Source organism: Gobio gobio (assembly GCF_949357685.1).
Source record: "Gobio gobio genome assembly, chromosome: 1".
Classification (NCBI taxonomy): Eukaryota; Metazoa; Chordata; class Actinopteri; order Cypriniformes; family Gobionidae; genus Gobio; species Gobio gobio.
This window is the reverse complement of record NC_137097.1, coordinates 51,150,176-51,176,170: the sequence shown is the minus strand read 5'-3', so window position 1 is coordinate 51,176,170 and position 25,995 is coordinate 51,150,176. Positions and strand designations below refer to the sequence as shown.

Sequence of the window (25,995 nt, the reverse complement as noted above, 5' to 3'; positions counted from 1 at the left end):
AGACCGGATTGTCGATTGCCGAGCGTAAATACCGATATTTGTTGTCATTGCGATCTACATGAACGTTCAGATGAAGCTTTCATAATACAACTTAAAAGCGGCTGGTGTACATATAAACAACATCAATGACTGTATCAGTCCGTTTTATTCTTATTAAAAGTCTAATCTACTAATACTATCAGGTAAGACACACGAGCTAAATTAGCCATTGAAGCTAACATGCTAAGGTTCGTATGTGTAAGACTTAACGTTAAATGTGTTCACGTTGTATGTTTTAGTTTATTTGTATTTGCATTATCTTTATATATATTTCCCGTTTAATTTTGATGAGAAGAGAAAAATATAAATCAGCCAAAATGAAGCTGTCAATATTTTTTGACACGGACTGAATCATTTAATCATACAAAACATTTATTTGTAACCGTTTCACAAGGTATTGAGGCGCAGCCAATGTGTATGTCATGGTTCGGAACTCTAGCTTTTAGAATAGTCATGAATAAAATAACAATTCATTTCAAAATCACACTAAATAACATCACTTTTGAGTCAATAGTCACATTAAACATTAAGGGCAAGTGCACTACAATAATTCCATATTATATATATTGTTTAATATGCAGATAATGTTCATTATGAAATTGATCTAATGTCTGTCTTGGTTGTAGACCCAAGGTGACCCATATGGACCCCACCTCCAAGTCTGGGTTGAATCAGGTGTCAGATGTAGTGTTTGTCATAGAGGGAACTGCAAACCTTGGTCCATATTTTGAATCGCTTCGGAAGAATTACATACTACCGACTATAGAGTAAGACTCATCTCCTGTTTATTTCATGCTGACATTTGTTAGACTTCTTTACCAACCCACTCTGTGTGATTACAGGTATTTTAATGGAGGACCACCTGCTGAAACTGATTTCGGAGGAGATGTGAGTTGGACGTATCCGTTTACACTTTCTCTTTACATTACTGCTATGATTTCAGATATCACATCGGATGATCTTTTTTCTTTATCAGTATGGTGGCACTCAGTATGGACTGGTGGTGTTCAACACAGTGGATTGTGCTCCAGAATCCTACGTCCAGTGCCACGCTCCAACCAGCTCCGCTTTCGAGTTTGTCTCTTGGATTGACAGCATTCAGTAAGGACTTCCATGATTCCGTCACATTTGCATTTTACACTAGGAATTCTGAGATAAAAGTGTGCTCTTGGATGCTTAGAGAAGCTGTAAATTATGAGTGTATGTCTGCTTTTAAATACGGAGAATTGCACATTGAATGCTGATGCCTTTTGCACAGATTCATGGGAGGCGGAGCAGAGAGCTGCAGTCTCATAGCTGAGGGTCTTTCTGTGGCCCTGCAGCTCTTTGACGACTTCAAAAAGATGAGGGAGCAAATGTGAGTCTTGTGGAATCAAAATTCTGCTGTCTTATTTCTCCATCTTACTGAGATTTTGGACACGAAAGATACAATATAATTTGTGATGAACACAAAATGATGTATGGAAACTGCTCGAGGGCAGATTTTGTTTGCAATACTGAACTTATGTGACTGCATTTTTAGGGATGACATCATTGCACGCACAATTTAACTGTAAAAGTCCAATTGTATGTAAACAGGCTGGAGACTGGAGACATTTTCACTTGGTGGATGGAAATTTAACAATTGTTTCTTTCTTCAGTGGTCAGACCCACAAGGTTTGTGTGTTGCTGTGTAATTCTCCTCCATACTTACTACCAGCTGTGGAGAGCGTCAGCTATACAGGCTGCACCGCAGACAGTCTGGTCCAGATCATACGTGACGTGAGTCTGCACTTGATCTGATCTGTTACTTCTATATGTGAGAGTGATGTTGTAATGATATACCCTGTAAGGCTGGGCCGATTTTCAGCTTTGTTGTGCGTCGTTTGTCGTGCAGTGTACAGGGGAAACGAGGCGATAAACCTCTCCCGACTGGCAATCGGATGGTCGGATTAATTCCTGGCATGTCAGAAATTTTGGTCACCCCTTGTGAGGGTATCGCACAGTTGAAGCAGAGCCACGAACCGATTGCCCTAAGCAGTTTTTTCCCTCACTGTGCCTGCGCGTAGACAGACGTTAAACCATTTTATCTTTAATGCAGCACGAAAGAAATCGAAAAGAGGGAGATCTTTAAGTTCTGTAGCTATCAAACTAGCTGCAATTTAGCAAACCGTTGCTTGCCTCCAGTTTACGTTGGAAAATGGATAAACAATATTACCCATGTCTTCCAAGCCACCTCTTAAAATAATTTACTTGATCATTAATTTACTTGTTTCAGTTTTCATTTTATTTACTAATTTATTTAATATTTACTTAATTTTATTATCACGGCAATTGGTGATAAAGAAAAATGTCACGTTGCAATATGGGAAATGTTTCCATTTTAAACCATGAATGCGAGTCAGTGGATATCACACAAGCAATGTGAAAACTTGTGCGCGAAAGTTATGCTTGTGAAGTCTCAAACCTAAATTTTGAGTCCATTATTTAGCTACTATACAGAAAGTGAAAGGAAACACTTGCGTGCTTTCAGTGCATATTCTCTCAGAGACAATGAGAGAGAAATCTACTTCAACAAGCTGATAACAGTAGGCTATATATCTGTCTTAATTTATTTTCTTAATATTAATTTTTCGGGCCTATATATGTAGGCCTAGTGAAAAAATGAGAAGAGTAGCAGCCTATTTCGTGTTAAACAAGTTTTTAAAAAAAATAAAGTTGCTTAATTTCCATTGATGACTGATTATTGCAGGGTTCGGACATGTTAGGCCTATTACAGACTGTTAATCATTTTAATTATAGGCCTGTAATTCATTGTATAATCGACCTAAATGTTTTTAAAACATTTTCAATGAGGAGTAAGCTAAGCTAATCGATCTAATCTTTTATTATCCTCGCAATGCGTCAGTTTAAGTTAAATTATTGTAAATAATATAAATGTAAAAAATAATAAAAGTAGCCTAGACCTTCCTGAATAATAATAATTTAATAAATAAATTGAAATGCTAAATCCTCTTGAAATCGATAGTTGATGCTTTTGACAACATCTCTAGATACACAATATCATGGTCTCTTTGCGCAACTGACACCGGCATCTAGTGTGAGCAGTCAAGTCGCAGCTCGAAGATCGGACCGTATAGTGTGTGAGCACATGAATCGTCAGCTTTGGCTTTACATTGAATGCAATCTACTCGTACAGTGTTGGTAACCTTGCTGAAATCGCACAGTGTATGCCTGCCTTAATGTAATGTATTTGCCTTGATACTGATCATACTGGTTGATACTATCATAGTCTACAATATGATGTGTTATGTTGTTGTTTTTCCACTGTGTAGTCCTGCCAAATTTTAAGCTGTGCCATTTATTTATAGAAGGTGCCAGGTGGTGTCTGTTTCTCATATGTAGTTAATGAAATTATAAGAATTTTTATTTTTATTTGTAGCGGGGGATCCATTTTTCTGTAATTTCCCCAAGGAAACTTCCAGCGCTTCGATCTCTTTTTGAACGAGCATCTTCGGTAGCCGGTGCACCAGAATCCTCACACCCAGACTACTGTCAAGACCCCTTTCACATGGTGTTAGTCAGGGGCATTGCACTTCCTGGTAAGAAAGACACTTCTTGATGTGCTCATGAATGTGCTGTGATACAACCTCAACAGTTTTTGTCTGCAGGTGGACAGACCTCTTTTGGCACATGGGAGGATATTAAATAAAGTAGTATTTTATTGTATTATTTATGGGTGTCACGATTAGATACAATTCACAATACTGAACTCACAATACGATACTATCACAATACTTTAAGCAAATATTTTGTACTACTTTAAGCCAAGTTTTTAAAATTATTATTACTTCTAAGACGTATGATTAAAAAGTTAACAAAATTAACTTTTTTTTTTATATAACGATATATCGTTAGAACTCTAGTAGTATTAGATTTTCTCTGGTTAATGCTTTATGTGTATGTCCAGTTGCTCCTGGAGGAGGTTCTGGTCCGGTCTCCCTTAAACCTGTCTTGCCACCTCAGTCTCTGCCTGTGTCCCATTCTCCTCTGGGAACTGTGGCTCAGACTCCTCCTCAGATGAGCACAGCCCTTCCATACCAGGTGTGTGTCAGTTAATGGAAATGAATACAATTATATTTATAACTTCATTACATATACACTAATATATGTATGTATGTATGTATATGTGTGTGTATATGTATATATATTTATTTATATATTAGTAACACAAGTTTGAGGCCAGTGAAACATCACATCGTTCTCAAATTCATTCAGTTCAGATCCAAGAAATTTATACGATGCTGTGACTGAGATGCCAGTCTGCACTGTTTGCCACACGGAAAATAGCGACAACAAAAATATATATGGCGTTTTAATGAGCTGTTAATTGTCTCAGTTCATTTCCCATTGGCAGGTGAAGTAAAAGGTTAATTTTTGGCTCTGTCTCATTACTTCAGTGAATAATAATGTAGAATAATCAGAGCTCTCATCTCAATAACAGGCTGATCTCAGTCTACTCATTCTGAACATTTCTGTGCCTAATTGGAGGCACATTATTGGTAATTTTCAGCAAACAGAGCCTCATTTTGATTCTTAAGATTAAGACTAACAGCTGTTATAATCTCATTTGAATAGATCTAAGTAGTAGATGAGATGTGCATGAATGCATTTGTATTCTGTGGAAAGATCTGGCTTTGTTTTCAAACGAGGCTGTGCACACTAATGATGAAACCTGATGAATGTTGCCCTTCTGTTACACACGCACAAACACCCTCACTCTCTCTTCCCATAGAATCCCTCTCTAAACGCGGCCCATGATGCAGCACAGAAGGCGCTAGAAGCTGCAAGTCAGCAGAAGAGTAGATGTGAGACCAATTGTATTTCTGCTTTTTGGATCTTCTGCTGTGTTCCTGCTTCACCTATTTTCTGTATTTGAAACACCATTTACTGAGTTGTTTTTGTTTTGTTTACAGTTCCTCAAATGCCAACTCCTCCTTTCAGCCAACCAACAGTTCTCCCATCAGGAGGTAAACCCAGCCTATCTACAGTTACCACAGTGTCACCGCCAGTGTTAACGCAGCAGCAAGTTCCACCTCAGCAGCCACAACAGCAACCACAAGTCCCACCACCAGGCCAGCCTGCACCTAACCAGCAAACTCCTCAGGCCCCTCAGCAGCAGCCCAACAATCAACAGACGCCTCCACCAACTCAGCCTGGCATGGTCAGATTTGAGAAATATATTTCTGTGGATACGGTTTCATTTGGATTCTTCTCTGTATCATGCTCTTGGCCTTTTTAATATATTCTTATTTTTCAGACTGCTGTACCTGCACCTCCGGCTGGTGCACAGCAGGGTGTTGCCAACAAGATTGTGGCGTGGAGTGGAGTTCTAGAATGGCAGGAGGTGAGAAGCTTATACTAGTGATGTCGTGGTAATATTTGCATTCTGATTGGTGATTTGCAGGGTGGCCCCCTAATAGTCGACGAGAAGAGGCGTAGTTGACCAAATTTTAATTAGTCGGTTAGTCGCAGCTGGTCCATGGGGTAATTGCAGCATGCCGGGCAGGAAATACAAACGTTCGCCTATCATTCATCGACCTAACTGTGGCCAATCATTTGAAACAACATGTAAGTAGTAGCCTAGCGTTTGCCACTTTACATGGCAGCTCAACTAAAGATGTCAACTACATCTTTGCAGCCGACACTGACACAAAAGTACTAGTTTATTAATACATTATCAAAATGTTCAGACCGTCTCCTTTTTGTCCTTACACAATTTTTTAATCATTACTTTTGCCAGTGCGCCTCAGCAAGCTCTATGCATGTGCTTGAGCGCTTAATTTATATTTTAAAGGCCCAATATTATGATTTTTGTATTTCTCTGTAATGTAGAACAATGTTAGCAATGTTACATTCTTTCTCAAACCTGAAACTGAACCCATTTTCCGATGCCACGCAACCTCATCAAGGCCTTTTGCAGGTCAAGCGCCGATCTAAACGGTGTCTAACATGCCACTTTTCTATGCAAATGCGGGTGTAAGCATGGCATGACAGAATCGCCTTCTCTGTCAGCGCAGACCGCCAAGCTGCCCGGTCTTCCACAAGGTGATCCCACCTTGATGTTAAAGGCATTCATGTCCTGCTTGACGACATCCTTAAAGTGGAGCTTGGGTCGGCCATGAGGGCGGTGTCCCACAGCTAACTCCCCATGGAAGATGGATTTTGGAAGACGTTCATCCGGCATACTGTGTACATGGCCGATCCTTCTGAGATGTCTCCTCCGGATCACGGTGTACATGTCACTGCTGTTAGTGAGCTTCAGCACGGTGGTGTTCGGGACCTGATCCTGCCATGACAGGGCAGGCCAATCTGTTGTAGACAACGGAAGTGAAAAACATTAAGCTTGTGCTCCTGCCGCCGGTATGTAGGCCACGTTTCGCTTCCATATAGCAAAACGGAGAGCACACAGGATTCATATATGCACACCTTTACTTTGAGCGAAAGGTGGCTGTTGGTCCAGAAGCGAGACTGAAGTCACCCTAAGGTTTTTGAGGCACAGCCGATCCTGGTATTCAGTTCAGCATCAAGGCTGCTGTGTTTGCTGTCAGGGTTGAGCTGAAATAGACAAATTTCTCACCAACCGACAGCACTGTGCCTTTAATGGTGACATGAGGGGGAGCAGAAACGTTCTGAGCCATCACCACTGTCTTACTGAGGCTTATGGTGAGTCTGAACTCTGTGCACATCTCCTAAATTTCTTGTTCAGTGTAAGCCACAAAGGCAGCGTCGTCTGCATAGAGCAACTCGCGAACAAGGATGCGCTTCACCCTGGTTCTGGCCATCAGGTTGAAGAAGTTGCCATCATACTTGGTGTGCAGCAGAACCCCACCCGGTTCCGGAAACACCCATCACAGCACCGCCAAGAAATAGATGTCAAACAAGGTGGGAGCAAGGACACTCCACTGCTTTACTCTGCAGCAGACATCAAACTCATTTGAGCTGGCACTGTTGAACTGTACGGTTGTTGGATTATTGCCAAAAGAGTAGCCGGACAACCGAGTCACTGCAGAACATGGAAGAGACCAGAGCGACTCACATAATCGAAAGCCTTAGTCAGATCGACAAACACCAACAGTGTTGCTGTTCCCCACACTTTTCCTGAAGCTGGCATACCAAGAAAATCATGGCCAAGGTTGAGCGACCAGCACGGAAACCGTACTGACTCTCCGGCAGCACCTGGTCAGCAACAATCTGCAGTCTTGGGAGGATTGCACGGGCAAGGCCTTTTCCCGGAAGGCTAAGGAGCTTGATGCCTCGGTAGTTGTTACAGTCCTGTCTGTCACCCTTGTTTTTGTAAAGAGTGACGATGTTGGCATCCTTGAGTTCACTAGGGATGCATTTGTTCTGCCAGCAGCGTTGAAACAAGCAGTGAATCCGCCTGACCAGCACTGCCCCGCCACACTTCAGCAGCTCCGCTGGAATTCCATCGCTGCCCGGTGACTTGTTATTCTTCGTAGCTGCAATCGCAAGCTCAGTTTCTATTGTTGAGATCTCCGCATCCAGCTTGTTGAGGACCGTTAGTTGTGGTACAGCAGCAGAAACAGCATTCAAATTGGCGTCCACAGGAGTGCCATACAGCAAGCTGTAATGCTCAACCCATCTACCAAGCTGTCCCCAGTACTTGCATATAGTTCAACCTTCTCACTGAGGTCCTGCCAGTACTGCTCTTAGGCCTGGCGTGTGAGATGCTTGACATCATTCCTGGCCTTACGATAGTGAGTGATGGTTGAGTCTTTCTATCTTGGAGAACACTGAGACGGGCAGCGCGCTTGTCAGCTAGGGCCGGGAGTAGAGTAGCAGAGCTTGCAAGGAACCAATCTGGCTGTGTCCTTCTACAAAGGCCGAAGACCTCAGATGCAGCCCCCGTCATGGAACCTCTTAACTTGGCCCAGGTTTTTTCAGGAGGGTCGTCAACTCTGACGTGAAGGCCCTCTATACGCGCACAGAATCTTGCCACGTATTCATGTTTCCGCATTAGCTCGGTGTTTAGCTTTGGAGTGGCACTGTGAATCTTCTTTGAGTTTTAGAGTGCAGCGGACAAGGGCATTGTCAGTGTCACGGTCTGCAGAGTGCATGCTCCTGTACCTCTTGGCAGCATTGAGTTGGTGCCTCCTGACAATAGTGTGATCAAGTTGGTGCCAGTGTTTGGACCAGGGGTGCATCCAGGTAACCTTGGATCTGATGAAAAGGAACCCGGTAAGCATAGGCCATGAGCAGCGCACAACTCGAGAAGACGTTGGCCATTGTCATTGATGCTACCAATCCCAAAAAGAACCAAGACAAGCCTCCAGGCAGTGACATACCCTCCAACTTTGGCGTTAAAGTCCCCATGCAGGGCTAGATCGTTCCCGGCCGGGACGGAACGAATGACCTCGCTAACGTGGGCAAAAAAGACGTCCTTGTCCTACGGAGGTGCGTGCATGGGCAGAGAGGAGAGTGAGAAAGCCAGCCGAGTGTGACATCCGCAGGGACATTAGATGTGGAGAGCTAGCATTTGGTTGAGAGATGGTGGAGAGCAGGGTGTTCCGCACAGCAAAGCCGACTCCATTCATTGGATGATTATCATCTGGATGACAACACCAGAAAATGGTTAAGTTCCTCTTGCGCACCGAACCACTACCCTACAGCCAAGTCTCGCTTATAGCAGCAGTATCCACTCTGATGCGAGATAGTTCGCAATCAGTGATGGCTGATTTCCGGGGAGCACTGTTGAGGTCGTGCTTTGCACTCCAAGACTTCTGATGTTCCAGCCCGCCAATGTCAAAAGAAGATGAGGCAGTCGCAGAATGTCGACCTGACCATGCGTGTCCTTCCGAGCAATAATGTTCTTGAGTGACGGGGCACAGTGCAGAAGACGGATGTTTGCCCAGGACAGCCGCCTTCCTCTGGGTCCTGCACCACTAAATCTGACAGAGTGCAAAGCACGACCGTCAAGAGCAACGCCGGATCGCAACTTGGCCTGATACTCGCTGACCGTTGTCCTGCTAAGGATCATCAGCCCACTGAAAAAGCTGTGGTAGACCAACCAGGAAAATGTCCCAATGCTCTACAACAGCTGCCAACTCCTGCTGACAAGTTGACGTCTACTATTTTACCCATAGTTGGGGGGCATAGAGGGGTACTGTCACTTGCCCATGGTGACCTAACATGTACATCTCAAACTTTCTAACATGTACATCTCAAAGGCATTAAATGGCGCAAGTATCTATATGTCAGCACATGTATCTGTCAGAGCATCTGACAGGGCAAGTCGCTTTAAACTATACTTGTTAACTTTATCTTACCAGTTATTTTGAAGCCCTTAATATAAAGCATGGCTCATGATCTCACTCTGCATCCTTCCCTATTTTTCAGATGCGCTTCAACCTACTGTATATCGATATAAACAGTATTGCCTCATTCCATATCATTTATAAAAAAATAGAGAAATAGGAACATTGGAGGAAAAAAAGAAATGAAAGTACAGTTTAGAGTGCACGGACAAAAACTTTATGGATGTACTGACAGCAGGCCAGACAGTTCTGGAAGGTAATAGTAGCCAATCATCTGTTTGGTTTATTCTGTCATGTATATTTTTTTGGCCTCTTGGTGGTTTACACAATATACCAAAAATTGCAAAATAAATATGTGAGTGGGAACCTAACTACTGTAAAATTTCTATACTGAACTGTTGGGCTGGGCAATATGGCCAAAAAAATTATCACAATACATTTTTCATATTAGTCGATATCAATAATTATCAAAATAAATGTCAAATCTTTATTTGTTTTTTCTCCTAAGTGAAAGTTGTATTTCACTTAGGAGAAATGTATCTGGTTTATAAACCAGAGCGTTAATTGTGGTTTTAAAAATTATATCAAATATTTATCAAACTCTTGTTTTAATTTTATCAAGGAAAATTATATTGTGATTAATAATTGTTATTGTTTTATCGCCTATCCCTACTGAACTGTGATTAGTCTGGACTGGACTATATTGTTTAGTACAAGTAAGAACAGAAAATTATGAATTATGAATAACAAGCTCTTTTAATGTTGCTAATATGACAAAAAACAAGCCAGTGTTATTTTTTAACAATAACTATTAAAAATGATTTTCTTTATTGACAAAAAGCTGGAATAAAATAAAAGAAAAACTTAAATTGAATTAAAAATGAACTAAATATATAAGAAATTATAAAAAAGGACAAAGAACATAAATAAACTTAAACAAAAATTAAAATGAAGCATTAATAAATACATATAGTATATAAATAATACAAAAATAACACTGTTGCAAGCTATGACAGCATGTGGGTATTTTTCTATTCTCTCTGTTGTATGGATTGTGTCCAAAACAACTGCCTGCACCATCCAGGTGTTTGTTTGTGCTTTACTACTGGAAAATGAAACATAATTGGTGTCTCAATTAATCTCTCTGAAAGACTCCCATAACTCGCCTATGAAATGTAGGCTTATCTGGACGTGTGACAAAGATTGATTCGCTCACTGAGAGCGAATCTGGTAAAGCTATCTAGTCGCATTTCATTGATGGATTGTTAGGTGACCCATGGGTATTGTGCCTGAGGTGCCATTTGCACAGACTGTAATGGGATCAATGATGATTCTTGATTTCTGTTTGATTTATGGGAGAGGCCCACTCTTTAGATTTAATGAATCTCTATTGACCGTTCCACAATGGCCGCAAGATCATCTCAGGGGGCATCTCAGAAATGAATGTTCTCAAACACACAATCGACTATTGAAATATTTTGTTTTGACAGTGGGTCAACGCAAATGATCAGGAAACAAAAACACAGACGCACACGTCGTGGTCATTATCACCATCTGGTCAACAACATGCCAGCAAACCAATGCGTGTTTATCAAGCATGGCGGCACGCTCCATTGCTGAGGCCTGTTGCGGAGTCACCATCTGGATGATGAGTTCACACAGCTCATCGCACACCATTCGCAAACACAAACACTGCCAAGCTGCGCTGTGTAAATTAAATCAATAATAATTTTGCGTCACAACTCTGTCGATCAGCACATGAGTCCTGCATTTTATCCATACTGTCCTTTTGCAGCGATACTGTTGGGTGGTTTTTAGTGAGGATGTGCCCTGAAAAATTAGGTTCCATCAGACATGTTTCCTAGGTGGAAACTGCAGGGGTCTTGAGGCATTTAGCTTTTTTGGGGTTGTACTGTTTTGATTGACACAGCAGAGCAGCTGTTCCGTTGCCAGTGCGATCTCTCTTGTTGTGGAAGTTGCACACACAGATTGTTTATTTCACCGAGACCTCCTGCCTTGAGTCCCACCATCCATCTCTGCCAACAAAGTCTTTTTACTCTGTATGTTAACCTCTTCATCTTATTCTGCCTCTCCTTTTTTCCCTCCCCCTGTCACCTCTCCCTCTGTCTCCATCAATCACCGCAGAAGCCCAAGGCTTCCTCCATGGACTCCAACACAAAACTTACACGCTCCCTGCCCTGCCAGGTCCAAGTCAGCCAAGGGGAGAATCTGTGAGTGACTCCCGTTTGGCCCAGATTTGCATAATGTAGGATAAATGGTAGAGATGCACAGAGAATGAAGTGGTGTCCCCCCCCCCCCCTCTTTTGTTTCAGAAATACAGACCAGTGGCCACAGAAGCTGATCATGCAGCTCATCCCTCAGCAGCTCCTAGTAAATTATATTTTACATCTTTATTCCCTGCAGGATATATTACTCCGCTTGCAAAGGATTTATTTTCAATCTTCATTTTCTTGTTCTCCTTATTGTTGTTTTTCTACTTCTTACTCTCCTTCACTTTCTTTCAGTGTTTTCTCCATCTTTTCTCGGTCATCTCCTATTCATCATTGTCCTCTCTTCCTTTATCGTTTTCTTCTTCTTCCTGCATCATCTTCTCATTTTTGTCTTTTCCTCCTCCTTTTTTCTGCTCCGTCATCTCCTCCTTTTTATTTGTCATATTTTTCTCCTCCTCTACCCTTGTTTATTTTTCTGCACCTTTTCTCTTTCTCCTTTTTTATACTCTTTCATTTTCTCCTCTTCCTTAATCATCTCATTTTCTCCACCTTTTTCTTCTCCTCCTTTCCTACATTATCATCATCTTCTCTTGCTCTTCTTTAATCTTGTCCTTCTATTTCTTTTGATTCACTCCCCACGTTTCACTATGCATACTTCCTTGCTACTCACAATTTGCTAAATACAGTATGTCAAATGAGTAGAATGTTAATCTATAGACTATTCTTTGCACAAAAATTAGATACATTTCAAACTGCTTTTGTTGATGTCATCCTAATATGCATGCTGAATTGTTGGTCAAATGTCTGGGTCACATGGTTTATTAATAAAATTATCCATATGTGTTTTTTTTTATAGACTACTCTAGGCCCTCTGTTCAGGAACTCTCGTATGGTGCAGTTTCTCTTCACTAATAAAGATATGGAGTCTTTAAAGGGACTGTATCGCATAATGACCAATGGATTTGTGAGTACTTGAGCAGCATCATATTTATAACCTCCTACTATATGATACACCAGTCAGTTCAAGAATTAATAATCAGGCTAATAACTTCTCATATAGAACAGGTTTTAATGTTGCCTATGTATGTATCTCTCTGTTTTGTTGTGTATTTCCCATTGCAGATTACTAAAGAGAATGTGAGAGTGTGTAATAATGCTCTCCAGCCTCTTGGGGGAGTTATTCCTCTGCTTTTAAGTGTCACTGCAGCAAAATAAAAAGATTTGCACGTTTAGCTATGGAAAAAAAAGTCTCATGGAAGAAAAAAAATGTCAGCAAAGTCACATAGCCAGCATTTCCGCTGAAAATGAAAGGCTCTGAAATGAACCTTTACCCTGGAGCTAGATCCCTTGATGCAGACTAAGAGATCTGTCAGTGGTGAATCACCATTAACACTGATTAAATTCATTTTTAGGTTCAATCTGTGTCTGGGAAACGGCTGTTTAGTTCATTTTAATCCTGTCTTCAAATATAAAGTGTAGGCCCAGGCAGCTCTCCATTCACTCTAGTTGTGTGTGCTGTCTAGATGTGTGGATTGGCACATAGTTTGATGTATATGTGTGTATCTGTATCTGTGTGTGTAGGCTGGCTGTGTGCACTTCCCCCACAGTGCTCCATGTGAGGTGCGTGTTCTGATGCTGCTGTACTCATCTAGGAAGAGGATCTTCATGGGACTCATCCCTAATGACCAGAGCGGATTCGTCAATGGTATTCGGCAGGTCATCACTAACCACAAACAAGTGCAGCAGCACCGATCGGTGAGTCACACGAAATGGTGTTGTTTTCAGTACAAATAAACACAGTTAATGAGATGATGCCAACTAAGCAGCATAAAAATGTAAAATTGTTCATTAGTGCTGTCAATCGATTCAAATTTTTTTTTACTAATCAATCGCACATTTTTCTGTAATTAACCACATTGGAGTTATTCATATTTTTATATTGTAATCATTTCACAGTTACTCTGCAAATTAATGTAGAAACAACTTAAAGACAGTATATTTTAAATATTTGTTGTAATGGCATCTTTTTATGAATGAAGGACATTCTCACTGATACTAATACAGCCACTGATGTCTCTATGAAATAGATTTTTTAAAACATTAATGATAGACATTCAACATTACAGTTTAATTGAAAGATATCAATTTCAACATTTATTAGGCTTTAAAGAAGTGGTTGATAGGGCTGCACGATTTGGGGGGAATATCTAATTGCGATTATTCTGGTTAAGATTGCGATTTAAAATGCAATTTATTATTTTTTGTTTACTTTTACAAATGAAAAGTGTGTGTATATAACAACATTTTGGGTTTATATATTATTATGACTAATAATAATTATTATGATTATTATTATTGCTAAATAAAAATAAGAAATATTACTATTACAATAACATTTTCATTATTAAAATAGAGCATTTAAGAATAAATATAACATAATAGCATAATAATAATATTTATGTTTTACAGAAAACTTATTTTACAAAAAAAATGATGGGTTACCTGTTAATATGCAGACAGCCTATGACTAAAAATCATTAGAAAGGTCTAAGGATTTATTGTAAAAAAATAAATTGTCTATGTCTTTAATATGAAATATGCATCCACTTATGCATCCACTGTGGGGATTAAAACTCCTGTACATTGAAGAAAAATACATGGATTGTCATATACATTTATTTAGAAGTATTATTTTTCTTATTTTCTACTCAAAAGTTTAATTCATACTGAAGCCAGAGGGCGCCCTCGAGCAGAAACTCCACATTTGCCTCAGTGAAGTAATAGTTTTCAGGAAATCCCTAATGTGGAGCTCGCGCTGTAGGCTGAATAAAACAAAGATAGAAACGCTTTGACTGATTAAACATGAAGATAATACTTCTGCGACAAGATATGGTGTATTTGAGTTCTTGTATGGTGTATATTTTGTTGGACAACAGGTTTATGAACGCTTCGCATTACTAGTTTGTGAAGATGTTTGAAACGTGTTGTTTTTTCAAACGCACGTTATAAGCGACTCAAACTCGCAGTCTTTCAGACGGATCAGCATTTCCTCCTGATCACAGAGCCGTTCTTCACTAACACACTGTACATATATTTATTTAATTAAAATTTCAGCCTTTGCGCTTTCATAATCGCACATAACCCAAATCGCGATTGCGGTTCGATTTCGATTAATCGTGCAGCCCTAGTGGTTGATTATGATTTCACTTTTTAAACTTAAGTTAGTTTGAAATGTTGCTGTTTGAGCAATATCTGCCAAGTTCAAAGCAAAGGGAGATATTTCCTTTTAAAGAAATTGCTTTTTAAGGACTACAACAAATGGCTGGTAGGGACTACACAAGCTTCCTCCCGGGTTATTGACATCACTAACCCTGAAATTTACATAAATCCTGCCCCCAGGAACACACAACAAGGGGGTGAGATTATCATGACAGAATATGCTTGATAGTTAACTCCACATCAGCTACATAAATTCATCAACTAACCATTCAGGAACATCTTGTTGCATTCCACATGTTGTCACTTCTTCTTGAGTCTCTCCATCATTGTCCAACTCGGTTTGAACATAAAAGGCTGAACAGTTTCATTGCCTGTCTGCATGAAGTTAATTTGCATTTAAAGGGACACACAAAAACGGCACGTTTTTGCTCACCCTCAAAAAGTGATTTTTCAACAATTTTAACATGCTATAAAAAATGATCTTTGGGGTATTTTGTGCTAAAACTTAACATACACACACTGGGGTCATCAGAGACTTATTTTACATCTTGTAAAAAATGGCAATCAACCACCCCCTTTATAAAAATTATAATTTAAACCCATTATAATAAATGTCATATTTACCTGTGGCCTTCCTACCTGAAATTGAATAATTTTTAACTGCATAAATTATAAATTAAATGTAGATTAATCCTTATTAAAGCTACAATTTTTCCTTAAAGGGTTAGTTCACCCAAAAATGAAAATTCTGTCATTAATTACTTACCCTCATGTCGTTCGACACCCGTAAGACCTCCGTTCATCTTCGGAACAGAAATGAAGATATTTTAGTTGAAATCTGATGGCTCTGAAAGTCCTCCATTGGCACAATGCACGGTTCACTCTCAGGACCCATAAAAGGTACTAAAGACGTCGTTACAAAGTCCATCTCACTACAGTGGTTCTACAATAACTTTATGAATCGGCGAGAATAGTTTTTTTGTGCAAAAAAACCCTAAATAACGACTTACATAGTGATGACGATTTCAAAACAAGGCATCATGAAGCTTCGAAGCGTTATGAATCAGTGAGCCGAATGATGATTCGGATCGCGTGTCAAACCGCCAAACTGCTGAAATTTGGCGATTCAAACCGCTGATTCGACTCGCTGATTCATAACGCTTCGAAGCTTCATGATGCCTTGTTTTGAAATCGTCATCACTATGTAAGTCGTTATTTAGGGTTTTTTTTGTGCACAGAAACTATTATCGCCGATTCATAAAGTTATTTTAGAACCACTGGTGTCGAACAACATGAGGGTAAGTAATTAATGACAGAATTTTCATTTTTGGGTGAACTAACCCTTTAACTTTGTTCTGTAAATAACATTAATGACAGACTTCACAGCGACTTTCCTCACAACTCTAAGTTAATTTAAGACGTTATTTAACACTGTTATTATGAGAACACTCAACATTTTGGCATAATTCTTTGTGTTATTGTTTGTTCAAGCACGAAAGAACTTGATTCTGGCGCGCTGTCTGTGATCATGATACTAGCGCGAGTCTTTCTGTGCATCGTGTGTGTGTCACATAGACAAGACATTCACAGACAACGCTTTTTTTTGTCTTGTCACGCTTAAATGGTTTAAAAGAATTTCATGAATAAGAGCATGATCATATAATGTATATAAATATATATTTATTTTAACGTGTTAAACAAAAAATTAATTGCATGCGTTAACATGCTAACTTTGATAGCACAGTTGTTAATATAATACATAAAAAACCTGCATACATGAAATCTACATCTGAAGTAACATAATCTTTTTGTTTCTGTAAAATGTTTATGTGTAAAAGAACAAAAGATATTTAACGGTTTATTCAAAAATGAAATCAATGTTGGTTGCGTCTTGTGAGCAACTGTCTCTGGTTTTTGCATTTATGTTGCACACATACTGCACACAGTGTCTAAAATTAACACTTGTTAAGTACTAATTGTAAGTTAAAAGTAGCTTTGGCAATAACATAATACAAGGTTAAAGACGACAATGCAAAATGATATCCATGTGTCCCTGGCGCATGTCCTGGTTGGCATCAACATGCCAGCTAAAAAGCGTTTCAATGATCACTAATTAAAACGAGAGAATTGTCGAGGATCATTCCAGCCATTTTAAAGGTAGCCCGAGACAAAAGGCCCTGATTTACCATGACATAAGCGGGGGGGAAAAATCTTGAATTTCACTCTTAAAGGAATACACTCTTAAAGGAAGTAAAGCCCAGTCTATGGATCATGGCACTTGTGTGATGCGAACGATGCAAACTGCTCACTTTTTGGTGAAATTAGCTTTTTTTGGAAGCACCTATGGGGTTTGTCCAGATTCAAAGAGTGGAGTTGTGTGAGTGACTACAGTGGCGGCTAATTGTGTGGTTAATTCCAACAGTGGCAAACCATGTGACTGACAAACACTCATCTGACTTCAGAAACTAAAAACCGTGTGAGGAACCTTATTTCTCGATAAATATATTAGTAATTTTTTTGGAGATAGAAAATCAACATTAAGCGGGATGCAAACTACAGTTGCGTTGATTAGATTAGGCAAAACAAGAAAACTCTCCAAATTAATAGCCAGGGAGATTTACAAAGTACATTTGGAATTTGGAGTTTATTCTTTCACAATAAATTCTCAGTAAAGCATTTCTCAGATCTGCAGTTGTCTCACCTTTTTTGCATCTCTGGACATCTGGACAAAATTAAAATAATTTCAACTTGTCCTTCTTTTTCTTAAAGTAAATGAATAAATGTCTAGGTTACAGTGAGACACTTACAGTGGAAGTAAATGAGAAAAATAAAAATCACATGATTTTAGTGTGGATTTTAGTGTGGAATGTTCTGTCCGTTTTTTCAACTTCATTGCAATGACAACAGAATGTCTTAAACCCTAAAATGGCTGCAAAAATGACAAACTGACTGATTTTTTTTTCAAGAAAATTAGGGAATTGTGGGAATTTCTGGTAACATTGACACAAGTGCTGTTGATTGAGCATAACTGGGATTTAACCTGGACAAAAAAAAATCTTGTTTTTAGAAACATGAGTGCACATGCATGCAAAATCAATTATAGAGTCTCACACCTGTGTGCAGGCACATGATCTCTAGCGTAACAGTGTACAATAATAAAATAAAAATATATTCATACACGCATATACCATCATGAAAAGAACAGCATTTTTTGACACTTAAGAGAAACCAAACAGCTTTTTTGCTTGAAAAGTGTGCTTATGCTACTTTTTTTTTAAATTCTGTCAGTAATTTTATGTTCTTTTCTCGGATGAACAATGCTGGTCAGATGCAACCTGGACAGGTCCCGCCCAACCAAAACTTCCTCAACAGACCGCCAGGCCCCATCCCGGTTACGCATGGCAGCGTGCAACAGCAGGTAAAGCAGCAGTGCTTCCCCTCTCTTCTCTCCCCTGCCCTGCTCTCTCTCTATCTCTCTGGCCCTGTGCACTCACCCCGCTTGTCTTTCTCCTCGGCTTGAGATGGAATGTGCATGCTGTTCTAAACCTTCCTCGTCTCCTCCTCTCTATCCCTCTCTTTCTGCCTCAGTCTGTGGTGGTGGGCTTGCCCTCCGTCAGTCAGGTCACACTGATGGAGGACCAGCAGAGACAAAACAACATGGTGAGAATCAGAAATACAATTATACATGCATGCATGCACATACGCAGGACCATGATTCCTGCAAACACAGGATTTCACCTCTTGATTTTCTGCCATTTCAGCACCAATTTTCTGAACAGCGCTGTGTGTTAAAGGGGACATTGCTGAAACAAGTCACTTATGCTCAGCAAGGCTGGATTTATTTGATCAAAAATACACTAAAACAGTAATATTTTGAAATATCATTTTAAAAAACTTTGATTTTAATATATTTTAAATTCCTGTGATGGCAAAGCTGAATTTTCAGCATCATTACTCCAGTCCATAAATGCCTTTTTTGCCACTTTTGATTTAATAGATCTTTGCTAGATGAAAGTAATAATACAAAAAAACGCGTTTAAAAACGCAAAAAAAAAAATACTGACGTCAAACTTCAGAATGGTAGTGTAAGTCTAGTCCATATATCAAACTAACCTGCAAAAAATGTGTCATTAAGAACGTGCCATTGTCACCTACATTTCATTTACATAACACCTTTTCAGTATTCAGCATCTAGGCAGTGGAGTTGTTACTCATTTCAAATGCGAAGAGGTTAGCCTAACATAACAGAAGTCATTTACATGTAGAAGTCTTAAGGATACAGCCTGATTAAAGGTCAGAAAGAAGATGGTGTTACATCGACATGAAGTCTGGTCTACTTTGCAGCTTATTCTGTCCAGAAACTCTGTTAGACAGCATCAAACACAAACCATACAGCACAAGCAGTACAGTCCATCCCATTCACGTACAATTGACTGTCATGAGTCAGTTCTTTTAGGGGAATCCAAATCATACAGCAAGACCAATGTAGTCCGATTCCTGAATGAATGACTCTCGCGTTGGTTCTTTTTAATGAATTCGAAAACAGTGTGTCTCATGTTTTACATAAGGCTGTTGAGCCTTCAGTCAGTTTAGTTTGTTCTTATGACCACGTTTATTTTAAAATACAGATGAAATTTGTCATTAGTATTTTATAAAAAAATAAAATAAAGCATGAGAAAAGCTACTACATTATTTTGTTTGTTTTGTATTATGTAATATACAATACCAAATGTTGAATTGCATTTATTCCACCTCTGGAATCATCACAGTTTCCATCCCTAGAAGAAACAATTTTGCTTGTGAATATCTAGTTTACTTGGTAATAACTGTGTTAAACAAAAGTCTGAATATTTATATTCTATAGTGGAAAATGGCTATGTAAGTAAAACAAATAAGTTACAACTGTATTTGATGCGAGAAGCCTTGACTTATATTATAAGTGGACTTGCAGGAAAGTGTATGTTGCAGGAAAAATGCTACAAAGTGTGGAATATGTCCCCTTTAATACCTTTAACTCCGTTACAGTGGTCTGTATTCATGGCTCTCTCCTGTGAGACACTCACACAGAACTAGCACTTATGTAATTCAGTGTTTTACAGCAGTGCCTTCTCATGTCCACTTACTTACTTTTTTCATCACTGTGTGTAATTTTGGTTTCCATTAGCTGAGAGCAGCCGCAACGGGCAATCAGCAGCCTCCAGTCACTGGTGCTCCGCCCAATCAGGTGGCTCAAGCTCAAGCCCAGGCTCCTGGTGGCATGCTCCGGCTCCCAAACCCAGGCGCAAACCCCCAGCTCCGCAGTCTCCTCCTCAGCCAACAACCTGTAAGTGTGTGCAATGAATAGCACATTAAGTCCTTCCTTAAGCCACTGTCACACTATATTTTGAGCACGCAACATTTCTACAGACACTGCAACAGTTGTAATATGACGTCACAATCGGTTGCATCTTTTTTTTAAAAAACATAATTTGAAATGTGCATCCAAAATGTTAAAATATTCAAGTAGATTTAAAGTTGGCATTTTTTTAATATCCCCCCAATAACCACAACTGGCAAGTAATTATAGCCTTATTGTAACAAATTCTTCAGATGAATTACATGATTACAAGAACTATGGAACATTTTCATAAGGGCAAGTATGCAGTCAACTCCAGCATTATTGGCACCCTTGGTAAATATGAGCAAAGGTGGCTGTGAAAATAAATCTGCATTGTTTATCCTTTTGATCTTTCATTCAAAGAATTCGAACCTTTCATTGGAGTAAAACATTTGAAAGTGGGGGGTAACCCGCATTATGAAATAATTTGTTTTTCTCCAAAACACGTTGGCCACAATTATTGGCACCCCTGGAAATTCTTATGAGTAAAATCTCTTTGAAATATTCCCATTCATATTCACGTTTTTAGCACACCAGGGTGACTAGGAGCATGAAATTGTCCAGCCATGACTTCCTGTATAAATATATATATGAGGAAACTCAAAGGCCACATTCCCTTAATTATTCATCACAATGAGTCAGGGGTGCAAACGTGTCACCTTTCGGCGAAATTTGCTGTTTTCTATCAAAAATAGTTGTTTTTGAAAATGCAGGAAGGGGGGGGGGGGGTCTCGTGTTTTTGTCACCTTTTTCACCCCTGATCAGTAAAACCAAAGAATATAGATCTGGGCCCGTATTCATAAAGAATCTTAATGCAAAGAGTAGCTCCTAGTGACGAAATTCTAAGAAAATTCTTAGAAATGTGGGCGTTTACTCTTAAAATTAACTAAAAAATCCTAGTAAAGTAAAAAGAAATTCAGAAAGCATCTTAACCCTTAAAAGAGGTCTTAAGGTCAAATTTGTTAGGAGCACGGACGAGGACTTTTAAGAGGCTTAAGAGTTTCTTTAGCAGCGGAGAAAATGGCAGAAAGACGAAGAGGGAGAAGAAATGTGTTGCAGACAATGGATGACAGTGACTTAATAAGACGCTATAGATTAGATCGTGCAGGGATCATGTTTGTTGCATTAAATCCAACTTTCAAACCACCAATAAATAGACATGCCAGCAATCAGTGTAATTGGAAAGAGTGGAACAATGTTTATAATTCCAAGCCAATCAAATACCTTATAGGAAATTAACAGCATGGTAAATAATAAAAGGATTTATATACACTGAAAAAAATGATTTGTTGAATTTACTAAAAAAATCGTAAGTGGTCGCAACCAATTTATTTGATCTCAATTTAAACAAAAACACATGCAATTCCCATAAAACCAATTCAGTTTTTAAAATTAAAATAAAAAACTAAATTAAAATTATTTAAACGAGCACAAATTAATTATGCTTAATTTAATTTTTCAGTGTACATATATATAATGTGTGTGTGTGTGTGAGTGAGAGAGAATGGTAAAATAGGACAATTTGCGCTTGTAAATTCAAAGTGAAGGCTTAGAATAGACCCTATACTTAAAAGCACTCCTTTTTTCCCCTTTTTGGACAACCAACCAATCACAGTCTTCAAAAGACTGTGTCATACGTAGCAACGGGGTCAGCCCCGCCTCTTCACTAAGATAAAAGTTTTTGTATTTTCCTTGCTCAGAGTTGCTCTCAGATCGGTCGCGAATAGCTCTTAAGCTAAGACTCCTACGTAAAAGTTTTTAAGCTAAATTAGGAGTTTTCTGAGAGGACTCTTAGAATCTTTATGAATACGGGCCCTGATGTGCAGCAAAAGATTTTTGAGCTTTCCAAAATAGAAAGTGGTTGTAGGAAAATAGCTAAAGCATTGAAAATTCCCATTTCCACCATCAGGGCAATAATTAAGAAGTTCCAATCAACTAAAGATGTTACAAATCTCACTGGAGGACATGTCTATATATTGTTGTAATGCACCGCAGGGAGGAAAGATTGATTGGCCAAAGATTCTCCAAGGATCACCGATGGAGAATTGCAGAGATTATTTGAGTCTTGGGGGTCAGAAAGCCTACTTGTTCTTTTTTTTTCTTTTTTTGACCTGCATCACCGCAAGTTGTTTGAGAGGTTCTCAAGAAAAATCTTCCCTGCTCATCCGAAGACAAATTCCAGCATATTCAGTTGTCAGACATGACTAGAACTTCAAAAGGGACCGGGTTCTGAGGTCAGATGAAACTTTTTGCCAGCAAACCCACCAGATAGGCTTGGTGCAAACGTCCACGGTTAAATATACCGCTGGTTCTTAAATGTTGTTGGCCTATTTTTTTGCTGGAGGTCCTGGACATCTTGTTCATATAGACTGTACATGATTTCATGGATTCTAGCAAATACCAACAGATTTAAAAAAAGCTAAACCTGACGCCCTCTGCTAGAAATCATAATGGGCTGTGGTGGGATCTTTCAACAGTATGATGATCCAAAAACAAACATCAAAATCAACACAAAAATGTGTCACTGAGAATAAAATGAAGCTTCTGCCATGGCAGTCCCAGTTCCCTGACCTGAACCCTATAGAAAATGAGTGGGGTGAACTGAAGAGAAGAAGCAGCAACATGGATCTGTGAATCTGAAGGATCTGGAGAGATTCTGTATGAAGGAATGGTCTCTGATCTCTTGTCAGGTGTTCTCCTATCTCATCAGACATTATTGAAGAAGACTCAGAGCTGTTCTCCTGGGAAATGGCCGTTGCAATAATTGTGGCCAACGTGAACTAGAGAAAAACATTTATTTAATAATGAGATCCCCCCCCCCCCCCCACTTTCCATTGTTTTACTTCAATGATAGGTTAGAATTTTCAGATTTCTTTTTACATTTATTTATTTTCTTTTTAATGAAAGATCAAAAGGATGAACAATGTAGATTTATTTTCAAAGCCCCCTTTGATCATATTTAACAAGGGTGCCAATAATTCTGGAGTTGACTGTAAGTTAGAATCAAGAGCTTTTGAAGTCTGGACGTTCTTGAATTATTGACCAAATAATCAGTGTTCCCCATGTGTAAAATGTGTTTTATTCTAACAATGACTGGCAGGAAAAACCTGGCCTTCGGATATTCCAAGAGATAACACAGCCAAAATCATTATGAGCCTGGTGAATTGTCAAGGAGTAGGAAATAAATGTTTTCAATGTAAGAAAATGTTAAGTAAAGTTAGTTTGACTTCCCGTGGCAATATAAAGTAAAGCATTCTGTCAAACTGATAAGGTTCCAGATGCCTAAAACACGTATAATATACCATATATCCTATGTAAACTTTATTGCGGATATGTTATCAATCAACGTTGCATGTGTGGATAAAAGATACAGCTAAAAGACCATTTTGCAAAAATAAATAAGCAAACAAATAAATCTCAAGAGGGAGCATGCCCTGGGACCCCACTAAAACGGTTTAACCCTCCTAATGTTTAAACCAAAACAACGCCCTTGACCCCTTCAATATATCATTGCTTTGATACACCGTCATCTCTCTCTTAAGCAGGGTGGGATGCAGGGCATGCAGGGGATGCATCCCATCCAACAGATGGTCCATCCAGCACCAGGAGGGGGCGCTCAGATGCAGCCTCAGTGGAGGCAGCCTCACCAAGGTAACATTTAATTTCCAGTACAGTATCATTAGCAGCACAATTTATTTTTATCACATCTGTGACCTCATTAATTGTGTAACAGATTTCATTTATTTTCTGTGGTTTGTACCGCTATATATGTTTCATCTTTTATTACACCTCTTAGATACGTTTATGTAATAAGTTTCACATTCCCACAGGTCCACTGATGATCCCTACAGGTCCACGTGGGCCAGTCGCACAGAATCCCGGGATGCCACCAGTGTCGAGCGTCATGGAGGATGAAATTCTTATGGACCTTATCTAAGGACTGCTTTACTCCTCATTCTTTGCTTCAGAGGTTTCATTATGGAATACAAGAGTCATCCGAGCTCTGTTCTTTTTACTTTTTAGTTATAAGCAAGCACGTAGGGGAAGAGTATCGGTGTTTAGAGTGAGATCAGGACTTTTTTTTTGTCACTCATGTATTCGTTGATGCATTCACACACAAGCCTATCATCGTATCACGGAAGCGGTAACATGATTGTTCACACAGATGGGACCGAAGAGCAAGACATTTAAAAAAAACAGGCTCTGGCGCTTTCGTCATTCTACACCTCGTCTCGCCTCGAGATGAATCAATCGAATCCGGTTATTATTGTATTTTTATGAAAGTTTTACTTTTTCTTAATTTGTCTTTTGAAATCTAGTGATGTTGTTTTATTAAAATTAAATAAACTTAATTTTCTCAAGCAATTTTTGTGTTCGAGGTCTTCCTTAAAGGGATAGTCCACCCAAAAATGAAAATTCTGTCATGTTATTCCAAATCTGTATGCATTTCTTTTTTTTTCTGCTGAACAAAAAATATATTTTGAATGCTGACAACCAATATCCATACAATGGAAGTCAAAGCCAACTGAAACTGTTTAGCTACCAGCATTCTTCAAGATATCTTCTATTATGAATAACAGAAGAAAGAAAGTCCTACAGGTTTGGAAGGACATGAGGCTGAGCAAATGAACTATCTCTTTAAGGCACTTGTGTGTGTGTGTACACCTGGTAGTGGTGTGATGGCGGCGGACTAGTGACTTAAATAGACTGAATGATAGGTTGCAAAACGCTCGATTCTGCCAAATGGAGTCACAGCGTTAAAATTAACCACTCCAATATGTCATGGAACCATACAGTGGACCCCTGTGCCAAGTAGTTCTACCAGATGGCAGCACTTGGCCACGATTTCCTTGGCATAACACATAAGCAGGCTGGACACAGACACAATGTACGACTACAATCCACACATATACTGAGATATCTTGGATCAGTGAGGACGTATTATCTGCATAATCTGACACTTAACTATCCTGATAAACCATCTTGTGTGCTGAACAAACCATTTTAATGGCCGTCACTACATGTGACCGTCCCATCATGCTTATTCTTTCAGAGTACCCTGAGGCATTAATTATGAAGCTTTGTGTGAGACATTACTATATATCTGTCACATTAGGAATGCATGTTCTGAATCCGGCGCACCAGTAATGGGAACATGGAAGCACAGTGCGAGTTACCAACCGCTGACATTCAGGAGAATTAAACAGCCTCCGGTCAGAGAGCAGTCAAACATTTGCACTAGCATGCACGTTTTTCACGTGCAGACCTCTTAGTACACAGACACACATTCTCACACAGACAGGAAGTGATGTTAGTCCCTGTCACCTGGGAGACGGAGACGGTTGCTAAGATACGCTGACACTGGGATCTGATTCTAAGCTTTCTCTCCATCCCTTTTTCACACAGATAGAGGCTCTTCTGTCTCACAGTGGCGGCTGCTCATCCCTTTCGCTGCCTTCCAGGTCATGTCAACAGCTGAACAACTGTGGTCTACGCGCCCTTGGTTTTTTTCCCCTTCTCTTTCACACTTTTTAGTCTGTGGTTGTTCCTATTTAAAGCCAGCTCGGTTTAGATGGCACTCCTTGGGATACGCAGACTGTTTGCACTTATCACAGTTTGATGTGTGTTGATGCACATTTTCTGGCTTGTTATCGTCTAAATAAAGCATTGGAGTAGCATCGCAGCGAGTGCAGCGCAGACAGTGATGACTGGCGCCTCTGCTTCAGTATATTAAACGTGAGGAGTTGGGCCATTCTGCTCACTCATCTGGAAGAGCGAGTATTGTTGCAGTTCCAGTGGCCGTATGGCTGCATTT

The 25,995-nt window shown here is 39.5% G+C and overlaps 1 protein-coding gene across 8 annotated transcripts; it reads left to right on the top strand.

Annotated features, from left to right (window-relative positions):
* Positions 1-24,544, top strand: med25 (mediator complex subunit 25). Of its 8 annotated transcripts, none has more exons than XM_079817679.1 (20): positions 1-182; positions 666-806; positions 882-927; positions 1,016-1,140; positions 1,298-1,396; positions 1,680-1,800; positions 3,461-3,620; positions 3,989-4,122; positions 4,814-4,886; positions 4,995-5,242; positions 5,339-5,425; positions 11,502-11,584; positions 11,687-11,744; positions 12,441-12,548; positions 13,166-13,339; positions 18,132-18,221; positions 18,392-18,463; positions 19,968-20,126; positions 23,726-23,831; positions 24,011-24,544. In XM_079817679.1, the coding sequence occupies exons 2-20, from the start codon at positions 682-684 to the stop codon at positions 24,115-24,117; spliced, it is 2,175 nt and encodes a 724-aa protein (XP_079673805.1). In that variant the 5' UTR covers positions 1-182; positions 666-681; the 3' UTR covers positions 24,118-24,544. The 8 variants fall into 8 exon arrangements, with proteins under 8 accessions (XP_079673805.1, XP_079673803.1, XP_079673804.1 ...); XM_079817677.1 differs by having other exon boundaries at positions 11,499-11,584; XM_079817678.1 differs by having other exon boundaries at positions 23,723-23,831; positions 24,011-24,543.
* Positions 24,545-25,995: the final 1,451 nt, after the last annotated feature.

Bases quoted from the DNA above. Each gene is read 5' to 3' on its own strand.
- med25 (XM_079817676.1), top strand. From the start codon at position 682: ATGGACCCCACCTCCAAGTCTGGGTTGAATCAGGTGTCAGATGTAGTG. The intron at 1,141-1,297 runs GTAAGGACTTCC...CCTTTTGCACAG, and splicing joins TCTTGGATTGACAGCATTCA to ATTCATGGGAGGCGGAGCAG. The intron at 18,464-19,967 runs GTGAGAATCAGA...GGTTTCCATTAG, and splicing joins AGCAGAGACAAAACAACATG to CTGAGAGCAGCCGCAACGGG.